Below are 26,492 nucleotides of genomic sequence, written 5' to 3'. Positions count from 1 at the left end.
ATCCATGGCCCGGAGCCTGTAGGGATGATCCATGGCACGAAGCCTGTAGGGATGATCCATGGCACAAAGCCTCCAGAGATAATCCATGGCCCGGAGCCTCCAGTGATGATCCATGGCACAAAGCCTCCAGTGATGATCCATGGCACAAAGCCTCCAGTGATGATCCATGGCGCGGAACCTGTAGTGGTGATCCATGGCACGGAGCCGGCAGCAATGGTCCCCAGTCCGGAACCTACAACGACGCTTCCTAGTCCAGAGCCTCCAGCGACGCTCCCCAGTCTGGAACCTGCAGCGACGCTCCCTAGTACGGAACCTGCAGCGGCGGCCTGCAGCCCAGAGTCTTCAGCGGCGGCCTGCAGCCCAGAGTCTTCAGCGGCGGCCTGCAGCCCAGAGTCTTCAGCGGCGGCCTGCAGCCCAGAGTCTTCAGCGGCGGCCTGCAGCCCAGCACCTCCAGCGGCGGCCTGCAGCCCAGAACCTCCAGCGAAGATCTACAGTCCGGTTCCTTCGACGACGATCCACGGTCCGGTGGTACTAAAGCAGAGGGATCAGCGGGTGGAGCGGTGGTTACGCCCCAAACCGGAGTCGCCTCCTCTGCTGGAGGATGAGGTTATGTGGACTGCACTAGAGCCGCCATAGATAGGAGTTACCCACCCAACCCACCCTTTTGTTTGTATTTTTGTTTAGTGGCACCTTGGGGAGGTGGGGGGGGGTACTGTCACGTCCTGACCATAGTAAGATGTTATTTTCTATGGTAGAGTAGGTCAGGGCGTGACAGGGGGTGTTTTGTGTTTTTGTTCTATGTTTGTTGTTTTGCCATTTTCAGTTATTTGTGTATTGCAAAGTTTCACGGATTTAATCAAATGTGGAACGACAACCACGCTGCACTTTGGTCCGCTCCTTTGGACAACCGTGAGAGCCAGCTGGTGTGATGGGTACATTGTGTTCCCCCTGTCTTTCTGCACACGTGGCAGCTAATCATCATTACATTACTGTATTAATGTGACGATCTGAGTCATTATTACCCCACATGGAGTCATCAAGAGCTGGACAGAACACTTGTTCTGAGTTTGTTGTTTTTGAGTTCAGTTTCAGTCTGGGTAATCCAGTCTGGACTGTATGTCAAGCGTAGTGTATGCAAGGGCCTTTTGGCAACGTAAAAGCGCTTATGTTTGTGTGTGTGTGCTGTGAATATATTCATGCATGTGGGGGAGTGTGTGTTTAGTTCATTGTCATAATATAAATATCTAGTTTAGTTAAAGGACTAATCTTCTCCTAACTGCCACCAGTTAGACTGCCCAGCAGTAACAGCCACTCGATGCAGACAGACAGTAGCATTACACAGCCTGGTTCAAAATAATCCTAGTTATCTGAGCTGCCGTCTGCTATAGTCAGATGGTCTGATTTAAAAACAGGAGTGCAGAGGACGAGAGGACAGGAGGAATAGAATATACGTACAGAGCAGACGGGATGGTGTGTGCCATTTTGGGATCCACAGCAGGAATTCTGGGATGGTGTCGTTGAGTGACTCAGGGAAACAGATACTTAAAGACATGCACACACACGCACACACGCGCACACACACATTTAAAGTTAAAAAGGTTCTCCAGCTCAAAATGCATATCAGCCAATGAAAAGCAATGATTTACTTGCATGTGACAGAACACTAAACGGTAGCTGGTGCCATCCATGTAATATATATAGCCTATGCAATATGATTATTAGGCAATAGCAGTGTTTGTGTGCAAGGCTGAAGAAAGAGGTAGCTCGTTAAATTCATGAATAATCTTTGTTTTCAAGCTGTTGGCATCCTTTTTCAACACTCTATTACACAATGCATGTAAATCAACATTTCAATTAGGGGGATATCTCATGTGAGATTCAAACCCTTGTCACAATCTGCGACAATTAGGACTAGGCACTTCATACAGAGAGCAATTTGATCTGTCAGTCAAAGAATGTGCTGTTGGACTTAGATACAGTATGTCCATGAACAAGTGTTGGAACATGTCCAACTACTTCAACATTTTAATTGGCTGATGCACTTGTGCCAGGATATAATCAGTGCCACCTGTTGAAGTTAGCATAGGGCTAATGTGTGCCATGTTATCTGATGGGACAAGCTACAATTTAGCGTTCTGTCACATGCAAGTAAATCAACTATTTGAATTGTCTGATACGCATTTTGAGCTGGAAGAACACATTTAACTAAACGGTTGTTTATGTTCGCAAGTATGGCCCAAATGTGTGTGTGTGTGTGGGGGGGGGGGGGCAGTAATTTGTAAACAAAGACTCTGCATAATGATCAGTCAGGTCACCCGTGATACAAGTCAGTATTCAACATCCATCCATGTCTGAGGACGTTGGGAGATGACATGGAAACCGGCAACTAGCGGCAATAGTGAGCGCTGTTACCTTCAAGTAGGTTTGGGTTTTGCTAGGACATTGCAGATTGGTGTAGGCAACTGCCTCTGGTGCTAAAGGTTGCATGTTCAAATCCAGTGATAAAAAGTTGGATTTTGAGATTTTTGTGTTAAGCCTGTCTCAAACCTTAACCCTTACCTTAACTATTTAATGCCTGTCCTTAAGAGTTCAGAGTTAATGCCTAAACTTAACCCTAACCTTAAAAATTCTGAGTTTATGTCTAAACTTAGCCTTTAAACACTTTGAAATGTAACGTTTGGAAGAACTTTGAAATTTGACGTTTGAGAAACATGGATGAACGTCTAATTCTGACGTGAGACTGTGAGAGCTAGTTGGTTGTTTCATCCTCCAGCAGCTAATTGTTGTTTTGTAGCGACAGACAGACAGACAGACAGACAGACAGTCAGACAGACAGACAGACAGACAGACAGACAGACAGACAGACAGACAGACAGACAGACAGTTTAGTTGATTAAACGTTTGAGAAACATGGATGAACGTCTAATTCTGACGTGAGACTGTGAGAGCTAGTTGGTTGTTTCATCCTCCAGCAGCTAATTGTTGTTTTGTAGCGACAGACAGACAGACAGACAGACAGACAGACAGACAGACAGACAGACAGACAGACAGACAGACAGACAGACAGTTTAGTTGATTAAACGTTTGAGAAACATGGATGAACATCTAATTCTGACGTGAGACTGTGAGAGCTAGTTGATAATGATAGCTACGTCAAGGTCGACTGAATTCCAGCCTTGGTCTGCGTGATGTTTTTGTTGCGCTCTCACAGAACTAGAAATTAACTCAATAAAATGTTACAGCCTGGGTGTGTGACCGGTCTCTATGCGTAGCTCGGAGGTGTAGGGTATCACATGACCTATAGCAGGGAGAATTCATATGACTTCATATCCTGTCTTAGTCCTGACCTGACCACACTACAAACCTAAAATGACCCAGGTCTGATGCCACTGGTCTGCCCAGCACCGATGGCACAATAACAAGCAACACCAGTGTGTATGCACGTGCACAGTGGATGACTGTTGGTCGTTATTGATAGATGTTGCCTCTTGTTTCATTTCTGTGATAGGACAACAGAAGACACCCTGACCAATCACAATGCCCCCTCATTTTTTTCCTCTCTTCTAAAAGGACGACAGCAGAGAGCCTGTCCAGTCACAATGAGGCAGAGCTGCAGAGACGATGTGAGGAGAGACAGCAGGAGATTGACCATATGCAGGAGTTGCTGGAGACCAAGATACAACTCCTGCAGGAGGTACACACGCACACATAATTAAACTGTTCGAACAATGGTTGCGTTATTTGTTGAGATGAAATGAGTTGTTCGATTATTAGATCAGCTTTGAAATACACAGACGAACACCCAGACCTTTTCATGTGTTTCCTCCAGGAGGTCCAGCTAGCGCGGGGTGAGGCTGAGAGGATGGCCTCCCTGACTGGGTCGAGTTCCCAGCCCCTCTTGGAGGATATGGAGGACAGCCAAGAGGAGGAGAACCTCCAGACCCAGTCTCACCACCCCGCATCACACACCTACAGAGACAGGTAAACACACATACATGGTCATTCGAGACAGATTTGAACCAGTGACCTAAAAGTTGCAATCCACACCTTTCACACTAATTGAGGAAGCCAAACTTTGCCCACCGTGTCTATGGCACGGACCCCTCTGTCCTTCCCCTCCTGTAGGGTGATCGAGGAGCTGACCAGTGCTCTGCGCTGTAAGGAGGCTATGATCACTGAGCTGAGTGGACAGAAGAGTGTTCTGACACTGAGGGTGGGAGAGCTGGAGGGAGAGGTAGAGGACCTCTCCTCCTCCCTGCTGCAGAAAGAGAGCGATGCAGAGGTACGTAGGATCCCCATTATGTGAAAATTGCCTGCGTCGGGCTGCATTTGGGGTCAATGGTTCAATGATTGATTGGGTTATTTTATGTACGGTATGTATTTGACTGATTGAGTTCCTGTAGTGTGTACAGACCTATAATAACAGGTGCATAGCTTAATTCACAGGGTTTCTGGGATACCTCACCCAGTGGTGATTTTTAGCATGTTAATCCTGGTGGAGCAAAATGCATTCCAGCAAAGCCACTACAAAACACTAAACAATACATGAATTGCACTATACTGGTGACAAACGTTGCCCACAAACTGTTAGGGCCTACATAACGCTGTCCCGACAGGGAGCGTTTTCTTTTTTGTTGTTGATTGTTAGATTATTATATATTATTATTTTAATTATATTATTTATTTTTTTGCTGAACGGGGGGGGGCTCAAAACAGGTGGGGCAGAATGACGGGTTGACACTGACCTTTAGTTTTAGTGCCCCCAGTTTACGGAATAACCTTTCATTTTGATTCCCTGGTGCCACTAGACCTGTTTACAGCTCTGGTGTTACATGAATTCATTGAGGATTGCAGTTGTTTTGATTGTAATGGTTTATTTCTTGAAATTGTGTTATTGTAATTGTACCTTTTGTTGGTCATCTTGTTTTTCTGGAATGTTCCTTTTTCTTGATTCTGAAAATGTTTGTGAATGAGACCCTGTTCTCAGTTGGGCGCCCCTGAATAAATAAAAGTACAAAAAAATGATTAATAATAATACAAGTAATCACCCATACCCATTCTTCTCCCATACCTCTCCTCCTCTTCGTCATATCTCCCCCGTCCCCACACACGCAAACACATCTGTCTGTTATGTGGAAACACACCTATAGCTAACACAGCGCAACACACACATAAACACCCCTGTCAAAAAGCCTATTTTTGTTCAAGCCTACTTCAGTCCACTAAAGGTTACTAAAGGTATTTACCCAATAAAAATATGACCTATTTTTCTATATCCTTTCAGTTGTCAAAATCGAACATTGTCTTGATTTAGGAGTCGGACATCCATTTTTCATTGTCAATGGGGTTGTCATAAGATGGCGAAGTAAAACGTAATGCTTTAATCTGGTTCAGAATCAATTCATTTCATGTATATCTACTGTAACCCATGCAGCTGGTTCTGTTCAATCTGTCTGTTGTGTTGTAGTGGTAGCAGGCAGGCAGAGAGGGGTAGTGTTGCTACTCTCTGAACGATCTGCTCATCACTACAGCTGCTGTACTTCTTTAGTGAGAATGAGATATTACCCTCTGTCGGACAGATATCACCATCACTCAAACACAACCCACATACACACACAAACCTAATGATCTAACCCAGCTGTTTCTCCTACAGTTCTACCAGGAGGAGCTCGGCAGGGAGAGACTGCGCATTGAGCAGGAGATGCAGGTGAGTGAATCCTGAAGTGGTTAAATAAAGAGTGGGCACTTTGAGGTGTTAGGCCTGCTCCAGATCCCACTCTGTTGGTGAGAGCAGGCCCTCTACTGGATAACAAATGCATAGCAGACAGACAGGCACACCAAGTAAGGTAACATTCACTACAGAATATGTAGTCACCATCTAAAGAAAAGCACATGAAAATCAAATAACCCACTAAAGTATTTGTTTCTTTGCAGTTCATTGAATTCATTGAAAGTAAAGTAGCCATTGTTAGATGATAATCACATCAGTTCTCGGTAAAGAGCAGCTGCTAGACCTGAGTAATAAAGCATTCCTAGATCAGTCTGCGTTGATGTCTCCATGGCTGTTAATCCCTGTGTATTGTGTTGGGAGCTGTCCGCCTGAAAGGAGAGGGACCTGGGTTATTTTAGTCTGGGGTAAACAAATGATGTGAAGATGTATTTATGAACAGACCACACACATTCTCCATTCTCATCAGTCATTCTGAGAGGAGGGGTTCTCAAATGACACAAATAACAGCAGAACAGGCTTATGAGTGTGTGTTGACTGGACTGGTGCTAGGTCATAGACATGAAATAGGTGTTGTGTGGTACTGTGAGTCAAGTGAAAAGAAATCCAACGTTATTTCAAGTGTAAAAAAGTGTCAACACCTCACAGGCCTACAATGTAAATAAAGCTGCAGTACAGTGTAGTGTATCCATACTGTATACCTGTCCGTTTGAGAAAGATTGTTTGGTTGATCGTTGTCATTTGTTAGTTTTGGTAATCAACAGTTATCTCTTCTGAGCCATTATCACTTATTAGTCTTTATCTATTGCTAGTCATTACAATTCATTGGTATGATATGATCATGTGTATTTCTCTCATTTTGACTCCCAAGGCTCTTGGCTCTTGTCATCTGGCGACAGCTTTGAATCCTACACATATTTGTTGTAGTGGGAGTTTCTCAATAGAGGCAGTCAAAGCCCCAATGTGCCTCTAAAGGCATTTTACCTTGTAAATCAGCTTGGCTCTGGGATGCAAATGTGCCTGCCAGGACCGATATCAGCTCGGATTTCACACAGTGACGCTGTCCTACTGCCCAGGGCCACCACCACTAGCTGGCTGTCACTTAGGCTGAATGGATCATTGTTGCATTTGAAGGGCCAATCGATGTCAGGAGGAGGGGTCTTTGCAAGTGGAAAACAAATGAATGCGAGGAACAGGCATAGGCAATGGCATACATTGGACTTTGTATTTATTTGACACATTAATGACAGCAAATGACCTAAACATCATTATATTCTGGTCTGTAGTTCCATCTTATAGTGAGGCAGAATTTGTTTTCCACCTGTCTGTCAACGTGTTCTATATATGAACTCAATCGTGTGTACACAACTGTATACAAGACAGAAAGGTTGCTTGCCGTGTGTGCACTTGTAAGCGTCTGAATCAATCATTTATATATACACTAGATGACTACATGGGGGTGCTGTTTTGAAGCCACAGAACCTCCATCTTGGCACTCCCCCACCGTTGTAAAAATCCATCTACTTTGAGTGAGTGAGTGAGTGAGTGTGCGTGCAAGCATGTGTGTTTGTGTGCATTTAAGTGGCTCTTGTTTCAGCAAGGTTGACAATAGGTCATGCTGACCTTCTGGTGCTAACAATGACACACACACACACAGATATCAAGTTGTGTTGTCTAAGACAGACACTAACACCTAGCTTCTAATTGGTTCCCCAGACACCACGGCTAATGAGATCAATCAAAATGTCAGGCCGTCCAGGAGAGAGAAATGTGGTGAAATGAATGTACTGTGATGGGCTGTAGGGAAAGGACAGCGGCAGCTGATACTATTTATGCTAGGACACAGAATAAAATAAATGACCTCCTTTGATGTTGTTCTCAAGAAGAGGAGAGAAAAGTGCTGTTTTGTTTGTGATTCGTTATTTCCAGCTCTCTCTTGCTCGATTGCGGTCTATGCTTAAAGAGGAGTTTGAAGCAACTCTGATTTAGCATTGGACTCCACCGAATAATATTTTTCGTACTTAATTAAGCAGTCCTCATTTTAAATCCCAAATCCTCAACAAGCTTAATCAAGGACCCCCAACCACTCTCAAACTATCATTTTAAGCCACTCATAATCAGGCACTACTGAGGATCTGAGCTAGGACATAAAGGTCAGCTCTGCCCTTAGGGAAAATGGCTGCCTCTTCATACACTATCATATAGTAAGGCAATGCAGCCTACATGGGTTTGAAAATGAAGCCTAGTAAGTATGAGCACAATCACAGGTTGTTGTTGTGATTCATATCTTACTCTTGGCTTTATATAACACAGTTGTCCCTTTGGGGATAACAAAATTCATTTTCCAAGGGAGACCTGGGCCTACTAGTCATCTCTAGCCTTGTAAAATTCTGTTTTGAGGCAACATGTTATTTTGAGGACCAAAGCCGATAAGTGAAGTCACAGTGTGAGTGCATGACTGTCTGTCTGTACACCATCAGGGATACACGGTCACTGCAGATGCCATTGAGCTTAAAGCATGATGTAGTTTTGTACAGCTAATTTATTCACACAGCCAAACCATATTTGAAATGGTGTGTACTCACGGTGTAGCCAATGTGATGTTTTGATGTCATTGGTTTGCCCTTGTCAGTAAGTGAGTTTATATGACTGATATGCGGCAGAATCCCTCACGTTGCCGAAAATGCAATCATTAATTTCAATCAAAACCGGTTTACCTTCATTTCAACATATCACTCTACATCCCTTCATTCACAGCGCCCGCTACAATAGCGGTCACCCGTCCACCAGTGCTTGTGCACACTGCACCACAAATGCCTCTCTCTTTGTTCTCTCCTTGTAGCTTTTGTAGTCGTAGTAACCCGTTTTATGGCCCCTTGTCCTACTATGTCATGGTATTCCCCTCTCTGCTTTACAGCATGGTTCCGCTCTGCCTTATGGCTAGTTCTGATGGAAAGCTTTATGTAGTCATCTATATATTGCAGACAGATGTCTGGTTGAAGGCATTGGAGCCTGGTCCTCCTGTGATATACAGTTCTAGAATATAATACAATACAATATCCAATCATTTTTCTTGACCACGTGACTTGATGGCCATGTGCTATAACTAGGGTCCAGATTCTTCCCTGGTCAGGGTATGTGGTCAGTCAGGAAAGACTGAGTAGAATAGAAGCACTTTATTACAGCACTTAGTAGCATCCGGAGCTATGAGAGCCGTGGCCAGACCATCTGTTCAGTTGTGTAACTAACACTGCTATCCACCCACTACGGTTATATCCCACTCATACAATTATGTCATACATGGCAGATCTGGACTATATAAATGGGAAGCTTTATGGTTTTCTTCCCATAATTATTATTAATGATCGAGCTAGAGTGACCACCTTCACTATTATGGAAGCATTTTCCTGATATGTTTTGACAATAGGAAAATCTATGTAAAATGTATCCCCTCTGCTTTGAAATGCATTAATGGCCTTTACTTGTAGGTTATGGAGCCTGCTCTCACCGTATGGAAAGGTTATGGAGCCTGCTCTACCCGTATGGAAAGGGTATGGAGCCTGCTCTACCCGTATGGAAAGGGTATGGAGCCTGCTCTACCCGTATGGAAAGGTTATGGAGCCTGCTCTACCCGTATGGAAAGGTTATGGAGCCTGCTCTACCCGTATGGAAAGGTTATGGAGCCTGCTCTACCCGTATGGAAAGGTTATGGAGCCTGCTCTACCCGTATGGAAAGGGTATGGAGCCAGCTCTACCCGTATGGAAAGGGTATGGAGCCTGCTCTACCCGTATGGAAAGGTTATGGAGCCTGCTCTACCCGTATGGAAAGGTTATGGAGCCAGCTCTACCCGTATGGAAAGGTTATGGAGCCTGCTCTACCCGTATGGAAAGGTTATGGAGCCAGCTCTACCGTATGGAAAGGTTATGGAGCCAGCTCTACCCATATGGAAAGGTTATGGAGCCAGCTCTACCTGTATGGAAAGGTTATGGAGCCTGCTCTACCCGTATGGAAAGGTTATGGAGCCAGCTCTACCCGTATGGAAAGGTTATGGAGCCTGCTCTACCCGTATGGAAAGGTTATGGAGCCTGCTCTACCCGTATGGAAAGGTTATGGAGCCTGCTCTACCCGTATGGAAAGGTTATGGAGCCAGCTCTACCCGTATGGAAAGGTTATGGAGCCTGCTCTACCCGTATGGAAAGGTTATGGAGCCTGCTCTACCCGTATGGAAAGGGTATGGAGCCTGCTCTACCCGTATGGAAAGGGTATGGAGCCTGCTCTACCCATTCACTGAAAATTATACTGTAGTCAAAGTCAACTCTCTGGCTGACTGTGTGCCATTATCTTTTTTTTCTGTGTGTATTGAACCCCTTTTTCCCAATTTCAATCTTGTCTCATCGCTGCAACCCCTCCCCCCCCCACGGGCTCGGGAGAGGTGAAGGTCGAGTCATGCATCCTCCGAAACATGGCCCGCCAAACTGCGCTCCGAGTGGCGCAGCGGTATAAGGCACTTCATTGCGGTGTTGTGACGTCACTACAGCCTGGGGTTTGAGCCCAATAGCGGCTGTGACCGGGAGTCCCATAGGGCAGCGCACAATTGGCCCAGCGTCGTCCGGGTTAGGGGAGGGTTTGGCTGGGGGGGCTTTACTGGGCTCATCGCACTCTAGCGAATCGTTGTGGCGGGCCGGGCGCCTGCAGGCTGACTTCGGTCGTCAGTTGAATGGTGTTTTCTCCAACACATTGGTGATGCTGGTTTCTGGGTTAAACGAGCGGGTGTTAAAAAGCGCGATTTGGCGGGTAATGTTTTGGAGGACGCATGACTTGATCTTCGCGTCTCCCCAGCCCGTTGGGGAGTTGCAGCGATGAGACAAGATCGTAATCACGAAATTGGGAGAAAAAGGGGGTAACAATTTTATAAAAATGTTTCTTATAAGAAATTGATATTGTCCCCATAAAAGCCCAATTATATATATTATTTTAACCTTTATTTAACTTGGCAAGAGAGTTAAGAACAAATTCCTATTTACAATGATGGCCTACCCCAGCGATGCTGGGCCAATTGTGTGCCGCCCTATGGGACTCCCAATCACGACCGGATGTGATTCAGCCTGGATTTGAACCAGGGACTGTAGTGACACCTTTTACACTGAGATGCAGTGCCTTAGACAGCTGCACCACTCGGGAGCCCTAACCTGTGGTTATTATGACCAAATTTAGAGAAAATAATGTTATTCTATTTTATTATTATTAAAAATATATCTACTGCTTTACATCGTGTAAGAGTTTATGCAAACACTAATGTCACTATACGCTACTAAATGGTAGTAGGCATTTCACCTGCTCAATGAAGCGAATACAAAGTTTAGTGTTGACTGGACCAAAATAACTAATGGCACCCCGGGTGACATTTTGTAGATTATCAAAATATTTTATTCAACATTGACAAAATTGATCGAATTTTAGCTTTAAATGAACTTCTTATTATATGACAGTAAAACCGGTATTATCATGTCATATAGGACTACTTTTTAATATCTTGATATAGACGGTTAGATATTTTAGCACCCCTAATGCATGAGATGGTGCGCTCCGCCGCTGCAGCGGTTCTTGCCAGTGCTCCAACGTTGCCACATCATTATCTGCCTAAAGGATCTACAATACCGCTGTCCTGAAGCGCGCCATCTTCACCGTTGATAGAATAAATCATGAATGAATGTCAACGGATTGCGGAGGACCTGATTGCCGCTACCGAGATAATAGTTTTGGTGTGTCATTTCTCAGCAGTGCCGGTGTTTGGTTAAAGGGATACGGTGGTAGTCTGCCGTTGGTGATCAACCTGACAGCGGGAGCCTCCCATGACAGCCAAACCAAGTGATGCAGCGGAACGTACGCGTGTTTTTCTTGTGTTTGGAAACGCGAAATGAAACAACCGGGAGCGAAAGGAGGAACGGCTCGTGTGTATTTAGGGAATATAACACCAGAGTGACTTTATATTTCCCTTTCGGATTGAAGTCATTGCATCAGAATTTCCATTACGGAATGCAACAGAATCGGTGACCAAGGATACTGGACGACTTGCTGGCTGCCATCTGCTGCTCAAAGAAGCAATATGCTATTAGAATCCATCCGTCGTCTTTATACTCCTATGGAAACAGCAACTCTGGCATAATATGAAGAGGGGAAAAAGGCCTTCTATCTAGAGGATTGGATTTTGTTTGCTGCGGTCTGCTTTCCTTTGCAGGCTAACAGTAACAATATTTGAGTTTCTCCAATGACTCTCTATCTGTTGTTTATATTGAATTTTAGTGGTATGTATTTGTCTGAAACCACATGGCTGCTATTTGTTTTGCATCTCTTCTGAAGAGAGAGAAACAGAAAAGAGGACTGTTACATGCAATATGCCTATATTCACATCTTAATAAATGATTTAATACACAGATGTTGATGGATGAGCAGTCATACTGGGGCTAATAACAGCATCATGTCAATCAAATGTTATTTATTATTTATACAACACTTAACAGCAACCGGGACCTCAACCCCACCAAGGAGCATCAGAGGTGACGTCAGTGAAAGAACTATGGGGATATGGGAACGCCATTCATTCTTCTTCAGGGAAATGGAAGTTTAATACAAAGGTCCTTGTTTATCATACAAAATAAAGGTGTTTTCGGCATTAGACTCAAGTCTTCGCACAAAACACCAAGCTCAGGTGAATGACCTCCGTCTCGACTGTGTGTGTGCGGAATGCCGGACATCAGAATGAAGGAGGCGTGTCGTATCTGCGCGAGGGAGCTCTGCGGTAACCAACGGCGATGGATCTTCCACCCCGCCTCCAAACTCAACCTGCAGGTGCTCCTGTCCCACGCCCTGGGGCGAGAGCTGATCCGCGACGGCCGCGGCGAGTTCGCCTGCTCCAAGTGTGCCTTCATACTGGACCGCATGTATAGGTTTGACACGGTGATTGCCCGGGTGGAGGCTCTGTCCATCGAACGGCTGCAGAGGCTGCTCCAGGAGAAACACCGGCTACGGGGCCTCATCGGTGGCCTCTACCGGAAGACCAACAGGGAGGATGGAGGCGGTGGTGGAGGGGCCGTTACTGGGCCTGGGGATACGGGAGGAGGGGGAGGAAGGGTACAGGGGGATGGTATGGTGGACATGTCCGGTCTGACCCATGCTAAGTACTGTGCCCTGCTCCAGGAGGACTTGGTGTACTCTCTGTATGAGTCCTGGGCTGAGGAGGGGTTAGAGTTCGGGGGTCACCATCATCATCATGGGCATCCCCCACAATGCGCAGGGCCTGCGTCAGAGTTGACGGCTGTGGGGTCACAGCGCTGTGGGACTGTCACGCGTTCACCCAGGAAGTGCCGAGGGTGCACGGCGTGGCGAGTGGCGGACTCAGACTACGAGGCTGTGTGTAAAGTACCCAGGAAGTTGGCACGGAGTATTTCCTGTGACCCATCGACGAGGTATTCGGTCAGCGTGATTGGAGGAGGACGTGCAAGTGGAGGAGGAAGAGGAGGGGAGAAAGATCCAGAGGGGACCCCCTCCTCGCTCACTCTGATCCCTGGGTCCAACCCTACGCCCCGGGCTTCGGACAGCGACCGTACCCTGGTGGGCCGAGCCAGCTCCAGCCCCTCTATTGACTCCCTGGACATAGCCGGAGAATCTACCCAGCTGTCTGCAATCCAAGATGGGGACGAGGGGCTAGAGTATCCCCAGGACCCCCTGGATGATCGGTTCTCCGACTCCCTCTCCGAGGAGACTCCACTAAGGTCGGCCACCCGCCTCTCACTGGCCCTCTGCCTGGTCCAGAACTGTGTGTACCGGCCAGTCCAGAGCCCCAAGGGAAGCAGACTGCCTGTACTCAACAGACAGAGCCCCAGCAACGGAGGCTCCAGACTGAGCTTCCATGAGCCGGCCTTGGGGTTGCTGTATGGAGGTCTGAATGGAGAGGGGGAGATTCATGTCCATGTGCCCGACCTGGAGGCCCCTCTGATCAGGCTGGATGGAGGGATAGATGGGGGTCTGGACCTGGCTGAGATGGAGGAGCTGTGGGAGGATCTGTATCATGAGTGTCCTCCTCCACGCCCCCACCAGGTATAACACTGCAGCTCTCCAGTCAGGTCTGGCCATTGGTTCACCACTGCTCTGTAGTTCCCACTTTTTAGCTACTGGGGCAGAAACTGAAATCAAAGGAGTTTTTTTGTTTATTTCAATAGGATACCTTATTTTACTACAAACCTTTTTGTAGCATATTTTAATCATCTACAGATATACAAATCTCAGAATATGGAGTCTATTCCAGAAGGTTAGTTAGTTATCTGTGAATTCAGCACACAGTGCTCCCAACCGTGAGAACATTCCGTGATCTCACCACACTCCGGGCTAGTTAGCTGGATAATCCAGCTGTCCATCTACATCACTTTAACCTCTCCTTCCCCCCCTCTCCCTCTCCAGAGAGGATGCACAGAGGATGTGCCCTCTCCCTCTCCAGAGAGGACGCACAGAGGATGTGCGCTCCGTAGCACTTGCATCCACGTGTGTATATGTGCGGGCGCGTCTGTGTCTGTGAGATCATTGTGTGACTCAGGTGTCTACATGCTTAAAATGCACATCATACAATCCTTCAGATGTGTGTTTTGTTTGTGTGTCTGTGTGTTAAAAGCAGTGAGGGATTCTCATGTAGAGCCCTCAGGCCAGTCAGCCATACTAATGAGTGAGTGTGCTCAGAGAGTGGAGCTGTCATGGTTGGCCAACCACAGAGGCACATTAACAAACCTAGAATGATATTGTCATCTTCACAGTACAGAGATACTTCATTTGAGCCAGTTTGCTACAGCAGGAAAATAATCCTGCATCAACAGGAAATGTGAATTATAATTTATGGAAATGTTTGTAGAGGTTAATACATTTTTCAAAAGGGAAAATCAAGTCTGAAATTTTCCAAACTGGAAATGACTAACTTCAGAAGCCTTTATAAACCTTGAATGCGACACATGTTTTAAATTTGTCACAACAGTGTGATCAAATTAAGATCCTGCATCTGTAGAACCTGAGGTACTGTGTATGATCTATCTACAGTATACCAAACATTAGGAACGCCTTACTAATATTGAGTTGCGCCCCCCCAGTTCTTGACACAAAACGGTGCTCCTGGCACCTACTACCGTACCCCGTTCAAAGACACATTTTTTGTCTTGTCCATTCACCCTCTGAATGGCACACATACACAATCCATGTCTCAATTGTCACAAGACTTAAAAATCCTTCTTTAACCTGTCTCCTCCCCTTCATCTACACTGATTTGAAGTGGCTTTAACAAGTGACATCAATAAGGGATCATACCTGGATGTCTCACTGTTTTCCATACTCAGTGTATATCCTCAAATAATTCCTTGCAAATAGCAGGTATTTGCCTTGGGGCTGCTACAGAAATCTGCTGAGTGGTGAGAACTGTGTTGACAAATCCAGGTTCTCTTTCCATAATCAAGTTTCATCCCGGACTCTTAAAGCTGTATCACTGTACTTAAAGCTCGATGTATTACTGCAAAAAAAAAGAGTAGGCTGTCTCATGTCATGTTGCCTTGCAGTCTAACCAAGGTCCATGAAATGAAGAGCGAACACGGTATACAGAAGATATAAGGTTCATTGGGTGCTTTGTAGCTCTATGCGCACTCAAATTACAATCATCTAGATCCTCTGTGAGCCTCAGTAGATAATAGTCTGGGCCAGAGATTCAGGCAGTGTCTGTGTCTGATTTAGGAGCATTCCTAAATGTGAATGTGATTTCAGGCCTCAGCCAGCCCCAGCCCTGTTCACTAAACTAGGTTAGCGCATGGGGGGACGTGGAGTGGAGTGGCACCACTATTGGCCTATTTTCACAGCAGCAATAAGCCTCGGAGGCAGCAAACCCTCATACTACCGCGCAATGTCAGACCAGGCTAGTGGATGTCATTATATTATAGCATGTACCATAGGCATATCATTACTAGAATGGACTTTCTAATTCAAAGTCATTCTATTTCTATGGCATGTGCAGGATCTCTCCGTGATACTCAAATGGCCTGGACTATGGCTATGTAGTATGTTTTTGGCTTGGACCTGTAAGTATCTATAGTCTACTGTAGCTCTTTGGACCTCTACTTTATGTATTACAGTATGTAGTATGTTATTGGCTTGGACCTGTAAGTATCTATAGTCTACTGTAGCTCTTTGGACCTCTACTGTATGTATTACAGTATGTAGTATGTTATTGGCTTGGACCTGTAAGTATCTATAGTCTACTGTAGCTCTTTGGACCTCTACTGTATGTATTACAGTATGTAGTATGTTATTGGCTTGGACCTGTAAGTATCTATAGTCTACTGTAGCTCTTTGGACCTCTACTGTATGTATTACAGTATGTAGTATGTTATTGGCTTGGACCTGTAAGTATCTATAGTCTACTGTAGCTCTTTGGACCTCTACTGTCTGTATTACAGTATAAGAAGATCTTGCCAGCTCATATCAATCCACATACCACCACATACATCTAGCCTATGTTCCCATTCTAACAGGGATTTAACTTATTTATATTACTTACGTGCGTGTGTGTTGTGGGATTTCCTCCCGTAGTGTAGTGTAAACCTATAAATATAGGATGTGAGTGCTGTAAGGGAGATGGTGACACACTGGTTACGTAAGTTACGTTAGGGGCACCGCAGAGCACTTAACACACACAGGGAGCTCTCGAGAGAATATCCGCAGGATGGATCTGCTTTTAACAGCATACAAAGATGGGCGAACAGAACCTTTGGTTTGGAAAGTACAGTCACCAACAGCCCAGCTCAGTGCATTGTTCCTTTTCCTCATACAGATGTGTCTCTCAGGTCTGGCTAGAGCGGTTGGATAGCAATACTGTGCCAAACTATTGTCTCTATCTCTGCCATAGTGTTCATTTGTGAGCGAAGCGAGATTCGGTAAACGTGGACTGTTATGTGTGTGTTTGTGTGTTAACCCCTGTGTGTGTTCCAGACTCTGATCGAGGAGCAGCAGAGCCAGTTGAACCAGTATGAGTGTGCAGCAGGTCAGTGTGTCAGTGAGCTGCAGAAGGCCCAGCTGCAGGTCCAGTCCCTGCAGACCAAGAGCCAGGAGAGCGAAGCCAATAACGCGGTACGGCTACAGAGAGACATTACCCATCTATACATCAAACGCATACCATACACACAAACACACGCGCGGCCACTTTCTTGTCCCTTTCTCTCTCTCTCTCTCTACTTACTCATCCTCTCTCTCCCTTTCTCTCTCTCTTCCTGTTTCCCTCCTCCCTCCCTCCCTCTCCAGAAGTTGCATGAGAAGCTCATTGAGATGGAGTGTGAACTGCGTTCCATCCGCCAGGGAGCTCAGAACCAGGAGCGCACCATCCAATGCCTGACCGATTCTGTCAGTACCAAGGATAACGAGGTATGTGTGGTCTACACTGAGGTTACATTGCTGCCCCAGAACCGTTCCCAGCCCGGGGACTACATTTGAGTACACACTCAGTAGGGATTTGCAGAATATTCCCTATGTCCTCTTCAGGCCGAGGACCTGTACCAGCTAATTGAGGGGCAGAACGCCACACTGTGTAAGCTGAGAGAGATGGCCCACCGCAACCAGATCACACACACTGAGGTGAGACCTCACACCCCAGACAGGTCCAGACAAGCACTCAGCAGCATGCCAGTTAATAAAGGGCCATAATAACCCAACAGATAGATAGATAGATAGATAGATAGATAGAGATAGAGATAGATAGATAGATAGATAGATAGATAGATAGATAGATAGATAGATAGATAGATAGATAGATAGATAGATAGATAGATGATAGATAGATAGATGATAGATAGATAGATAGATAGATAGATAGATAGATAGATAGATAGATAGATAGACAGACAGACAGACAGACAGACAGACAGACAGACAGACAGACGACGATAGATAGATAGATAGATAGATAGATAGATAGATAGATAGATAGATAGATAGATAGATAGATAGATAGATACGCCCTTTCTTCATGACCAGTCTAACCCCAGTGGATTTGATTGTTTGGTCCTCTCTCCCAGGCTCCAGAGGGGGGCAGTGAGGGTGCGAGTTTAGCCCAGCTTCAGGGTGAGTTGGTGGGGTTACAGAGCTCTCTGTTCACCCTGGGTCTGGAGCTGGAGGCCAGTCAGAGAGCCCAGAGAAAGAGCCAGAGTCAGGCTGAGGACCTAAGCAGAGCTAAAGACAGACTCCACTCTGACCTAAAGGAGGCACTGCAGCACAGGGAGGTCACCGACAAACACAACCAGGTGCGTGTGTGTGTGGATGTGTTGGTGTGCTCCCCTGTAGCAGTGATGTAGGTGGTGTGTGTAACTTATCCTCTGTCCCACTGTAGGACTTGCGCAGTGCCCTGGCTCAGTCTGGCTTTGAGCTGCGGGCTAAAGAGGCTCAGCTGGAGGAGAGTAAGGCGGAGAGACGTACAGATGTTCAGGAGAGAGACAAGAACATCACCCAGCTCAAACACTCCCTTCAGGACAAGGAGAGGCAGCTACAGGTGAGAGACATAAACCCCCACCCCACACACACACAAACACACACACACATGAACACACACACACACACTGAACCTATCTCCCTCACCCTTTGTAGGAGTACTCTGAACTCCTGGAATCAGCAGACAGCTCCAAACCCAGAGATGCTCTGCTGGACAAACTGAGAGAACGCATCAGAGACAGGGACAGAGCATTGGAGGTAAGGACACTTACTGGATAGATGGATGGATGGATGGATGGATAGACTAATCATAATGATTGATGATCTCTTTCTCTGTCCAGCGGTCTATAGATGAGAAGTTCAGTGGTCTGGAGGAGAGGGAGGAGCAGGTGAGGAAACTACAGCTGGCCCTTAGAGAGAAGGAGCGAGACCTGGAGAGACTGCGCTGTATACTGTCCAACAACGAGGAGACCATCACGGTACAAACGCACACACTAAAGGACGACACCTCGAGCAACCGTGAGCATACACCCACTCTCACACACGGTACATCTACATACAATGACATGTTTTTACTATTTGCGTGTGATAGAGTCTGGATGCGTTGGTGCGGGGTAAGGAGCTGGATGTGGAGCAGGCAGCAGAAGCCCACAGGAACCTGCAGTGGCTCCAGCAGCAGAGTGAGGAGAGAGAGAAGAGCACTCTGAGAGAGAGAGACACGCTCATCAGCCAGCTACAGACTGCCCTGCAGACACGCAGCCAGGAGACACAGGTAAACACACAAATACAAACACATACGCACAAATACAAACACATACGCACAAATACAAACACATACGCACAAATACAAACACATACTCACAAATACAAACACATACGCACAAATACAAACACATACTCACAAATACAAACACATACGCAAAACATAGATCAACAGCTCAGATAGGTCACACTAGTAAGGACTGGCTGTACCACCAGTTTGCATTCTGTTTGTTCTTGTAACCAAAGGACACAAGTTTCTCCACTAGTCCATTGTTGAAGTTTTTCATTGTTGGCTGATATTAATGACTTGCAATGCTTTAACAACCTCCAACTAGTCCAATGAGGAAAAACCTGCTCTTATTTCTGACCCCTCCCAAAACGACAGATATACTGACGTGTGTGTGTGTGTGTTTGTTTTGTGTTCTCCTATGTGTGTGTAGGACCTCACGGCAGCCCTCCTGGCTAAGGTCCAGGCAGGCCCCAGTGGGGTGGTGGAGGAGCTGAAGGCTCGCCTCGCGCTGAAGGAGAAACTGTTTCAGGAACTGCTGTCAGACCGCAGCCGCCAGAGCCACGAACACCAAGCACAGGTCCAGGATCTGCTCAGCACCATCAGCACTAAGGACCAGTACATACAGGTACCACACACACACACACACATACACACTGCTGATCTAGGACCTGTCTCTGAGAATATGAATGATGAGCTTAGGCCAGCTGTACAGTGTACTCAGCCCAACATTACTAAGAAAAATCCAATAGTCTATTATAGAAATGGAAACATTTATGATAGAATGGACGTAACATATAAAGCGACAGTCGATTTCAGAATCTCTCTTTTCTCCCTCCGACCTCCTCTCTCAGGACTGCTCTGATAGGCTCTCTCAAGTGATTGGCGAGCGGACGGGCCAGCTTCAGGAGCTGCGCAGGCAGCTGTCGTCACAGGAACGGGAGATGGGTGAGCTCCGGAAGGAGAGCGAGAAGGAGAGAATGGGAGAGGCAGAGCGACTGCAGAACCTGCTGAAGGAGAAAGAGGCTTTTATCCAGGTGAATTCTGGGACACTGGATGACAACACACACACACACACACACACTAACTCTCCTACTCCTCCCCACCCAGAGTCTGATGCAGAGCCAGGAGGAGAGCATGGAGCTCTCCACACCAGAGGGGGCAGAAGAGGTACAGGCCATTCGGGAGGAGCTGCAGCTGGTCAGGAAGAAGGAGAAGGAGGCTCAGCTGGAGATTTCAGCCCTGCGTTCAGCTCTAGCTCAGGCCCAGGAGCAGGCCCAGAAGCAGGGAGATAGATTTAAGATCCTGGCCCCAGGAGTAGTAGCCAGGGAGCCCTCCAACACTGACCACCAGGTATCCCTCTCCGCCGAAATTATTTTTTGTCTACAACATTGTCCTTGTTAATTAAGGTCTGGTGCCTACTGAGTGGAGCGTGTGTTTATAATGTTTCTCTCACTCTCCCTTTCCTTTTCTCAACCTCTCTGTCAGAGTGTATTGGAGCAGTTGGTCAGTGAGTACCACAGGCTGAACGATGCTCTGAGGGCAGAGAAGATGCTATACCAGAGTCTGAGCCACATCCAGGCCAGAGGAAACAGGTAGGAGATGGCCACAGAGGCCTTCACTGAGGCCAAGAATAAACACATCTACAAATACACACACCTGGGTGCCTACAAATACACACATTTGTGGACAGTGTAAGCTAGTGTCAGTACACATTGCTGCATACAGTAGGAGGCTAGTAGCAACTGTTAAAACCAGAGTCCGTGTTTGAGGATGTTTGTGTGTGGTGTCATTGCCCCTCTCTCAGCAGCTCAGAGAAGACCCGGGCCCTGCACACCGAACTGGACTCTGTTCAGGCACTCCGAGGGCAGCTGGAGGAGGTCCTAGCCAGGACCCGGAAGACCGCCCTGGCACTGGAGAGGGCAGCTAAGAGGCAGTCTGACTTTGGAGGTGGGGACGGGCAGGGACTGGCCTCCAGGGCTACCAGGGGCACTGTTACTAATTCTGCAGGATATCCTGTCTAGCCACTGCACCAACGAGTCAGACAAATGCACTGCAGGTAGAAGTTTCCCATAGGTGCAGATCTAGGATCAGTTTACATTCACCTAAATTCTAACCTTAACCATTAGTCATCCATACACTTAATACTGACCTAAGATCAGTGACTATGGGCAACTTTGTTCCTCTTTGGATGACACAGACACCACACAATTACCGATGCCTGTTCTAACCAACAACACGTTTTTGGGGTGGTTTTAATTACTGTATGAAGTGGCAACGTGCAACTCAGATGTTTTATTATTTATTATTATTAATATATTCTGTGAGTGTGTTTTGAATTGTTGTGTTTGTATTGTTTTTACAAACTGCCTGCGTGTTGCTTTGCAGTGCGGCTGTTCTGTAATGCTATTTTGTATTGTACTGTGTCGATGTGTCCAGCCTTACGGTAATGTGATGTGTTGTGTAGACAGTCCAGCTCATGCCTTACAGTAAATGTCTTCAAGTCATCCATCTTATTATTTAATACCATCTTTGTGTACATACTGTATGCAGGCCCAAGATATATTAGCTGAAATCAAAAGGATGGCCAAGTAGTTAGTGTTCCTCCGTAGATCTCCATTCCACAGGTTTTAAAGATTCTATCATTTGCTCATAGTTATTCTTAGTCTCAAAGACGATGCATGGACCACTAGGTGAGTAGTCAATAGTGTTTTCTTAACAAAGTAAGGATCCTTATCTTAGTTATTTGTTAACCTTGTTATCCCTCGTCGATACCCCACAACCCAGGTGTCTTAGATTGCAGGTCTTGCGTTTATTGATGGACTTTGTAGCGATCACATACGATGTGATAAAGACATGGTAATAGGATTATACCTAGTATCATTCCAGATTCGATTGGTCCAGATTGATTAGCTTTTACGGATTTTGGGATTAGTGAAGGAATTTTCAATTAAGATTTGGGGTGATGAAACCCACATTTTTTTGTACTTTGAAATGGAAAGTAAATAAAATATTTCCTGTATTTTTTTTTGTTGAAAGGATTTTTTTCTTTGAATTGGGGACTGGATTCCCTCTCCCTTTTTGCCCCCTTATCCAATACAACAAACCCTCCCTTCTCCCCCAACTAGGAGAGAGAACAGATAACGGGTGTTCTGTCTATCCCTGAGGTGAAAGAAAGAGAAAGTGGTGATCATGTGCTTTTCTCATCCCTGTCCGAAGAGTCACCTCTGTCTCTACATTCTGTCTCCATAGTCTCTGTGTTCAAAACACACTCTTAAACATTACTGCCCACACACACACACGCACACACACGCATGCTCTCACACATATTCTAAGAATATCCTTATAAAACACATTTTCTTTCACAGAAGAAAGAGATCTCTCATGTTTTTAGGGAGTTACACTACCATCTCTGTCGTTAACCTTTGACTTCTCTGCCACGTGCATGGCATCCCAGCATGTTTGCATGGCTAGTTTACTGTGATGTGGATTGACAACTTTGACACAGGTACCGTAATTTCCAGACTATTAAGCGCACCTGAATATGAACCGCACCCACTGAATTTAAAAAAATATATTATTTTGAACATAAATAAGCCGCACATGTCTGTAAACCGCAGGTGCCTACCGGTACATTGAAACAAATGGCAGGCTTTAACGAAACACGGCTTGTAACAAAAATAAATAGGCTTTAACGAAACACGGCTTGTAACAAAAAATAAAAAATTAGCAGTAAGCTTTAGTTGTCTTTTTGCACTGAGTCAATTCCTCACTCGCTGCTGTTTCCAACGTCTTATCATCGACTCATTAAGACCAAGCTCCCGTGCAGCAGCTCTATTTCCTTTTCCAACAGCCAGATCAATCGCCTTCAACTTGAAAGCTGCATCATATGCATTTCTCCGTGTCTTTGCCATGATGAGGGTGACAAAATGACTACCGTAATCAGAATGATGGGAAGTTTGAGAGCGCTTGATTTAATCTAAACAGTAAACAAAAAAGTTGTTTGACCTTAACACGTTCGGCAATTTCATTGGTCTAATGAAAGCTTCATGCCGCCAAAAAACTGAGCACGTCACAGAATGTGTTTTTTTGTAGAAAAAAAAATTGAAAGCGGGAAAAATCCATATATTAGCCGCGTCATTGTTTAAGCCGCGAGGTTCAAAGCTGGGAAAAAAGTTGCGGTTTATAGTCCGGAATTTACGGTAAGTCACTTACTCTTAGGTATAAGAAAATATACTATACTGATTATGTTATGTGAAACAGTCCTTCTGCCTCACACTAGTAATGATTTCCAAACATTATATCTAACAGGATAGATTATATAAGGTATATATGTCACGGTTATCGTCGGTGAAGGAGAACCAAAATGCAGCAGGACTGTGTTTGTTCATTTTGAACATTTATTAAATCAAAATGAACACAAAAAACAACAAAACGAACTCACGATATAACAACAGTCTTCTCAGGCTCATACATGCTAGACAAGAAACAATCTCCCACAAAACCTACACCAAACAATTACCCATATATAGGACTCTCAATAAGAGGCAACGAGGAAACACCTGCCTCCAATTGAGAGTCCCAAACCCAATCAACCTAACATAGAAATACATAAACCAGACTACACATAGAAATACATCAACATAGACCATAACTCAAAACCCGGAAATAATAAATAAAACGCCCTCCTAACTAACACACCACCCCGAACCACGTAAAACAAATACCCTCTGCCACGTACTGACCAAACTACAATAACAATTAACCCTTATACTGGCCAGGAGGTGACAGTACCCCCCCCCCCCCCCCCCCCCCTAAAGGTGCTAACCCCGGAAGCACCTCAAGAAAAAAAAAAAAAAAACAAACAACAACAAAAAAATCCCCCTAAACTAAAGGGAGGGAAGGGAGGGTGGCTGCCGTCACCGACGGCACTTGTGCTACACCCCCCCTCCCCAACCCACCTATGCAGGTGGTGGTTCAGGCTCCGGCCTATTGTCTCCCAGAGTGCCGACCCCGATCAACCTCGGACCGTAGGCAGACTCCCCCTGTTCCGGATCATGGGCACACTCATTAATTAAACAGTTAATCACTTTCAGTTCTGAATTGTCAGGCTTACTCAGTTCAAGGTTGCTGCTAGACTCCCTTGGGTTTTGGTCATCTGCAGACTCTGGGCAGATGGGCCACTCTGGCTGATCCTGGCCGCTGGGGCAGTCTGGCAGCTCTGGGCAGTCTGGCAGCTCTGGGCAGTCTGGCCGCTCTGGCAGCTCCGGGCAGTCTGGCCGCTCTGGCAGCTCCGGGCAGTCTGGCCGCTCTGGCTGATCCTGGCAGCTCCGGGCAGTCTGGCAGCTCCGGGCAGTCTGGCAGCTCTGGCAGCTCCGGGCAGTCTGGCAGCTCTGGCAGCTCCGGGCAGTCTGGCAGCTCTGGCAGCTCCGGGCAGTCTGGCAGCTCTGGCAGCTCCGGGCAGTCTGGCCACTCTGGCAGCTCCGGGCAGTCTGGCCACTCTGGCAGCTCCGGGCAGTCTGGCCACTCTGGCAGCTCCGGGCAGTCTGGCCACTCTGGCAGCTCCGGGCAGTCTGGCCACTCTGGCAGCTCCGGGCAGTCTGGCCACTCTGGCAGCTCCGGGCAGTCTGGCCACTCTGGCAGCTCCGGGCAGTCTGGCCACTCTGGCAGCTCCGGGCAGTCTGGCCACTCTGGCAGCTCCGGGCAGTCTGGCCACTCTGGCAGCTCCGGGCAGTCTGGCCACTCTGGCAGCTCCGGGCAGTCGGGCGGCTCTGGCAGCTCCTGACTGACGGGCGGCTCTGGCGACTCCTCACTGACGGGCGGCTCTGGCGACTCCTCACTGACGGGCGGCTCTGGCGACTCCTCACTGACGGGCGGCTCTGGCGACTCCTCACTGACGGGCGGCTCTGGCGACTCCTCACTGACGGGCGGCTCTGGCGACTCCTCACTGACGGGCGGCTCTGGCGACTCCTCACTGACGGGCGGCTCTGGCGACTCCTCACTGACGGGCGGCTCTGGCGACTCCTCACTGACGGGCGGCTCTGGCGACTCCTCACTGACGGGCGGCTCTGGCGACTCCTCACTGACGGGCGGCTCTGGCGACTCCTCACTGACGGGCGGCTCTGGCGACTCCTCACTGACGGGCGGCTCTGGCGACTCCTCACTGACGGGCGGCTCTGGCGACTCCTCACTGACGGGCGGCTCTGGCGACTCCTCACTGACGGGCGGCTCTGGCGACTCCTCACTGACGGGCGGCTCTGGCGACTCCTCACTGACGGGCGGCTCTGGCGACTCCTCACTGACGGGCGGCTCTGGCGACTCTTGACTGACGGGCAGTTCTGGCGACGTCGGACTGGGATGACGCACTTGAAGCCTGGTGCGTGGTGCTGGTACTGGACGTATCAGCCTGGGAACACGCACCTCAGAGCTAGTGCGGGGAGCGGGAACATGACGAGTCAGACTGGGCTGACGCACTAAAAGCCCGATGCGTGGCGCTGGTACTGGAGGTATCGGCTTGGGAACACGCACCTCCAGGCTATTGCGGGGAGCGGGAACAGGACGAGTCGGATTGGGCTGACGAACTGGATGCCTGGTGCGTGGTGCTGGTATTATCTTCACCAGACAGCTAGCACGCACCTCAGGACTATTAATAAACGCTACTCCAGGTGATAACATTAGGACACGCTCTGTAGGGCGAATGTCGTGCCTAAAACACCAACACAGTAGCTCTCTCATCCTTTTCTCCTCCAATTTTCCCATCAACTCCCTTATAGTCTCTGTTTCTCTTTCCTCCACTTTTCCCCTCACTAGCTCTGGTTCCATCCTCGGCTCCGCCGATCTGTCCGTGTGCCCCCCCCAAAAAAAATCTTGGGGCTGCCTCTCCGGTTTAAACGCCAGTCGCGTTCCTCGGTAGCGTTCCCGGTCCTCACCAAATTCCCCTTGCTCCTTCCTCTGCTGCTTGGTCCATTTTTGGTGGGAGATTCTGTCACGGCTATCGTCGGTGAAGGAGAACCAAAATGCAGCAGGACTGTGTTTGTTCATTTTGAACATTTATTAAATCAAAATGAACACAAAAAAACAACAAAACGAACTCACGATATACCGACAGTCTTCTCAGGCTCATACATGCTAGACAAGAAACAATCTCCCACAAAACCTACACCAAACAATTACCCATATATAGGACTCTCAATCAGAGGCAACGAGGAAACACCTGCCTCCAATTGAGAGTCCCAAACCCAATCAACCTAACATAGAAATACATAAACCAGACTACACATAGAAATACATCAACATAGACCATAACTCAAAACCCGGAAATAATAAATCAAACGCCCTCCTAACTAACACACCACCCCGAACCACATAAAACAAATACCCTCTGCCACGTCCTGACCAAACTACAATAACAATTAACCCTTATACTGGCCAGGACGTGACAATATACAGATACCACAGGAGGTTGGTGGCACCTTAATTGGGGAGGACGGGCT

General features: G+C 47.0%; 1 protein-coding gene across 7 annotated transcripts in view; it reads left to right on the top strand.

Annotated features, from left to right (window-relative positions):
* Positions 1-26,492, top strand: part of LOC115169363 (myomegalin) — a 79,395-nt gene that overhangs the window by 30,119 nt on the left and 22,784 nt on the right. For 3 of the 7 annotated variants that reach the window (XM_029724911.1, XM_029724912.1, XM_029724913.1), the window contains exons 1-14: positions 11,367-13,826; positions 16,743-16,880; positions 17,052-17,171; positions 17,289-17,381; positions 17,822-18,046; positions 18,133-18,291; positions 18,387-18,488; positions 18,572-18,709; positions 18,823-19,002; positions 19,433-19,627; positions 19,854-20,036; positions 20,110-20,352; positions 20,488-20,594; positions 20,807-20,949. In XM_029724911.1, the coding sequence (XP_029580771.1) occupies positions 12,474-13,826; positions 16,743-16,880; positions 17,052-17,171; positions 17,289-17,381; positions 17,822-18,046; positions 18,133-18,291; positions 18,387-18,488; positions 18,572-18,709; positions 18,823-19,002; positions 19,433-19,627; positions 19,854-20,036; positions 20,110-20,352; positions 20,488-20,594; positions 20,807-20,949 (3,379 nt within the window). In that variant the 5' untranslated portion in view covers positions 11,367-12,473. Of the gene's footprint in view, positions 1-3,570; positions 3,695-3,829; positions 3,982-4,125; positions 4,283-5,653; positions 5,708-11,366; positions 13,827-16,742; positions 16,881-17,051; positions 17,172-17,288; positions 17,382-17,821; positions 18,047-18,132; positions 18,292-18,386; positions 18,489-18,571; positions 18,710-18,822; positions 19,003-19,432; positions 19,628-19,853; positions 20,037-20,109; positions 20,353-20,487; positions 20,595-20,806; positions 20,950-26,492 lie in introns of those variants that run through there. The other 4 variants (XM_029724914.1, XM_029724909.1, XM_029724915.1 and 1 more) reach the window with 3 other exon arrangements.

The sequence above is a fragment of the Salmo trutta genome, chromosome 31 (genome assembly GCF_901001165.1).
Source record: "Salmo trutta chromosome 31, fSalTru1.1, whole genome shotgun sequence".
NCBI classification, from domain to species: domain Eukaryota; kingdom Metazoa; phylum Chordata; class Actinopteri; order Salmoniformes; family Salmonidae; genus Salmo; species Salmo trutta.
This window is presented reverse-complemented; position numbering and strand designations above follow the sequence as displayed.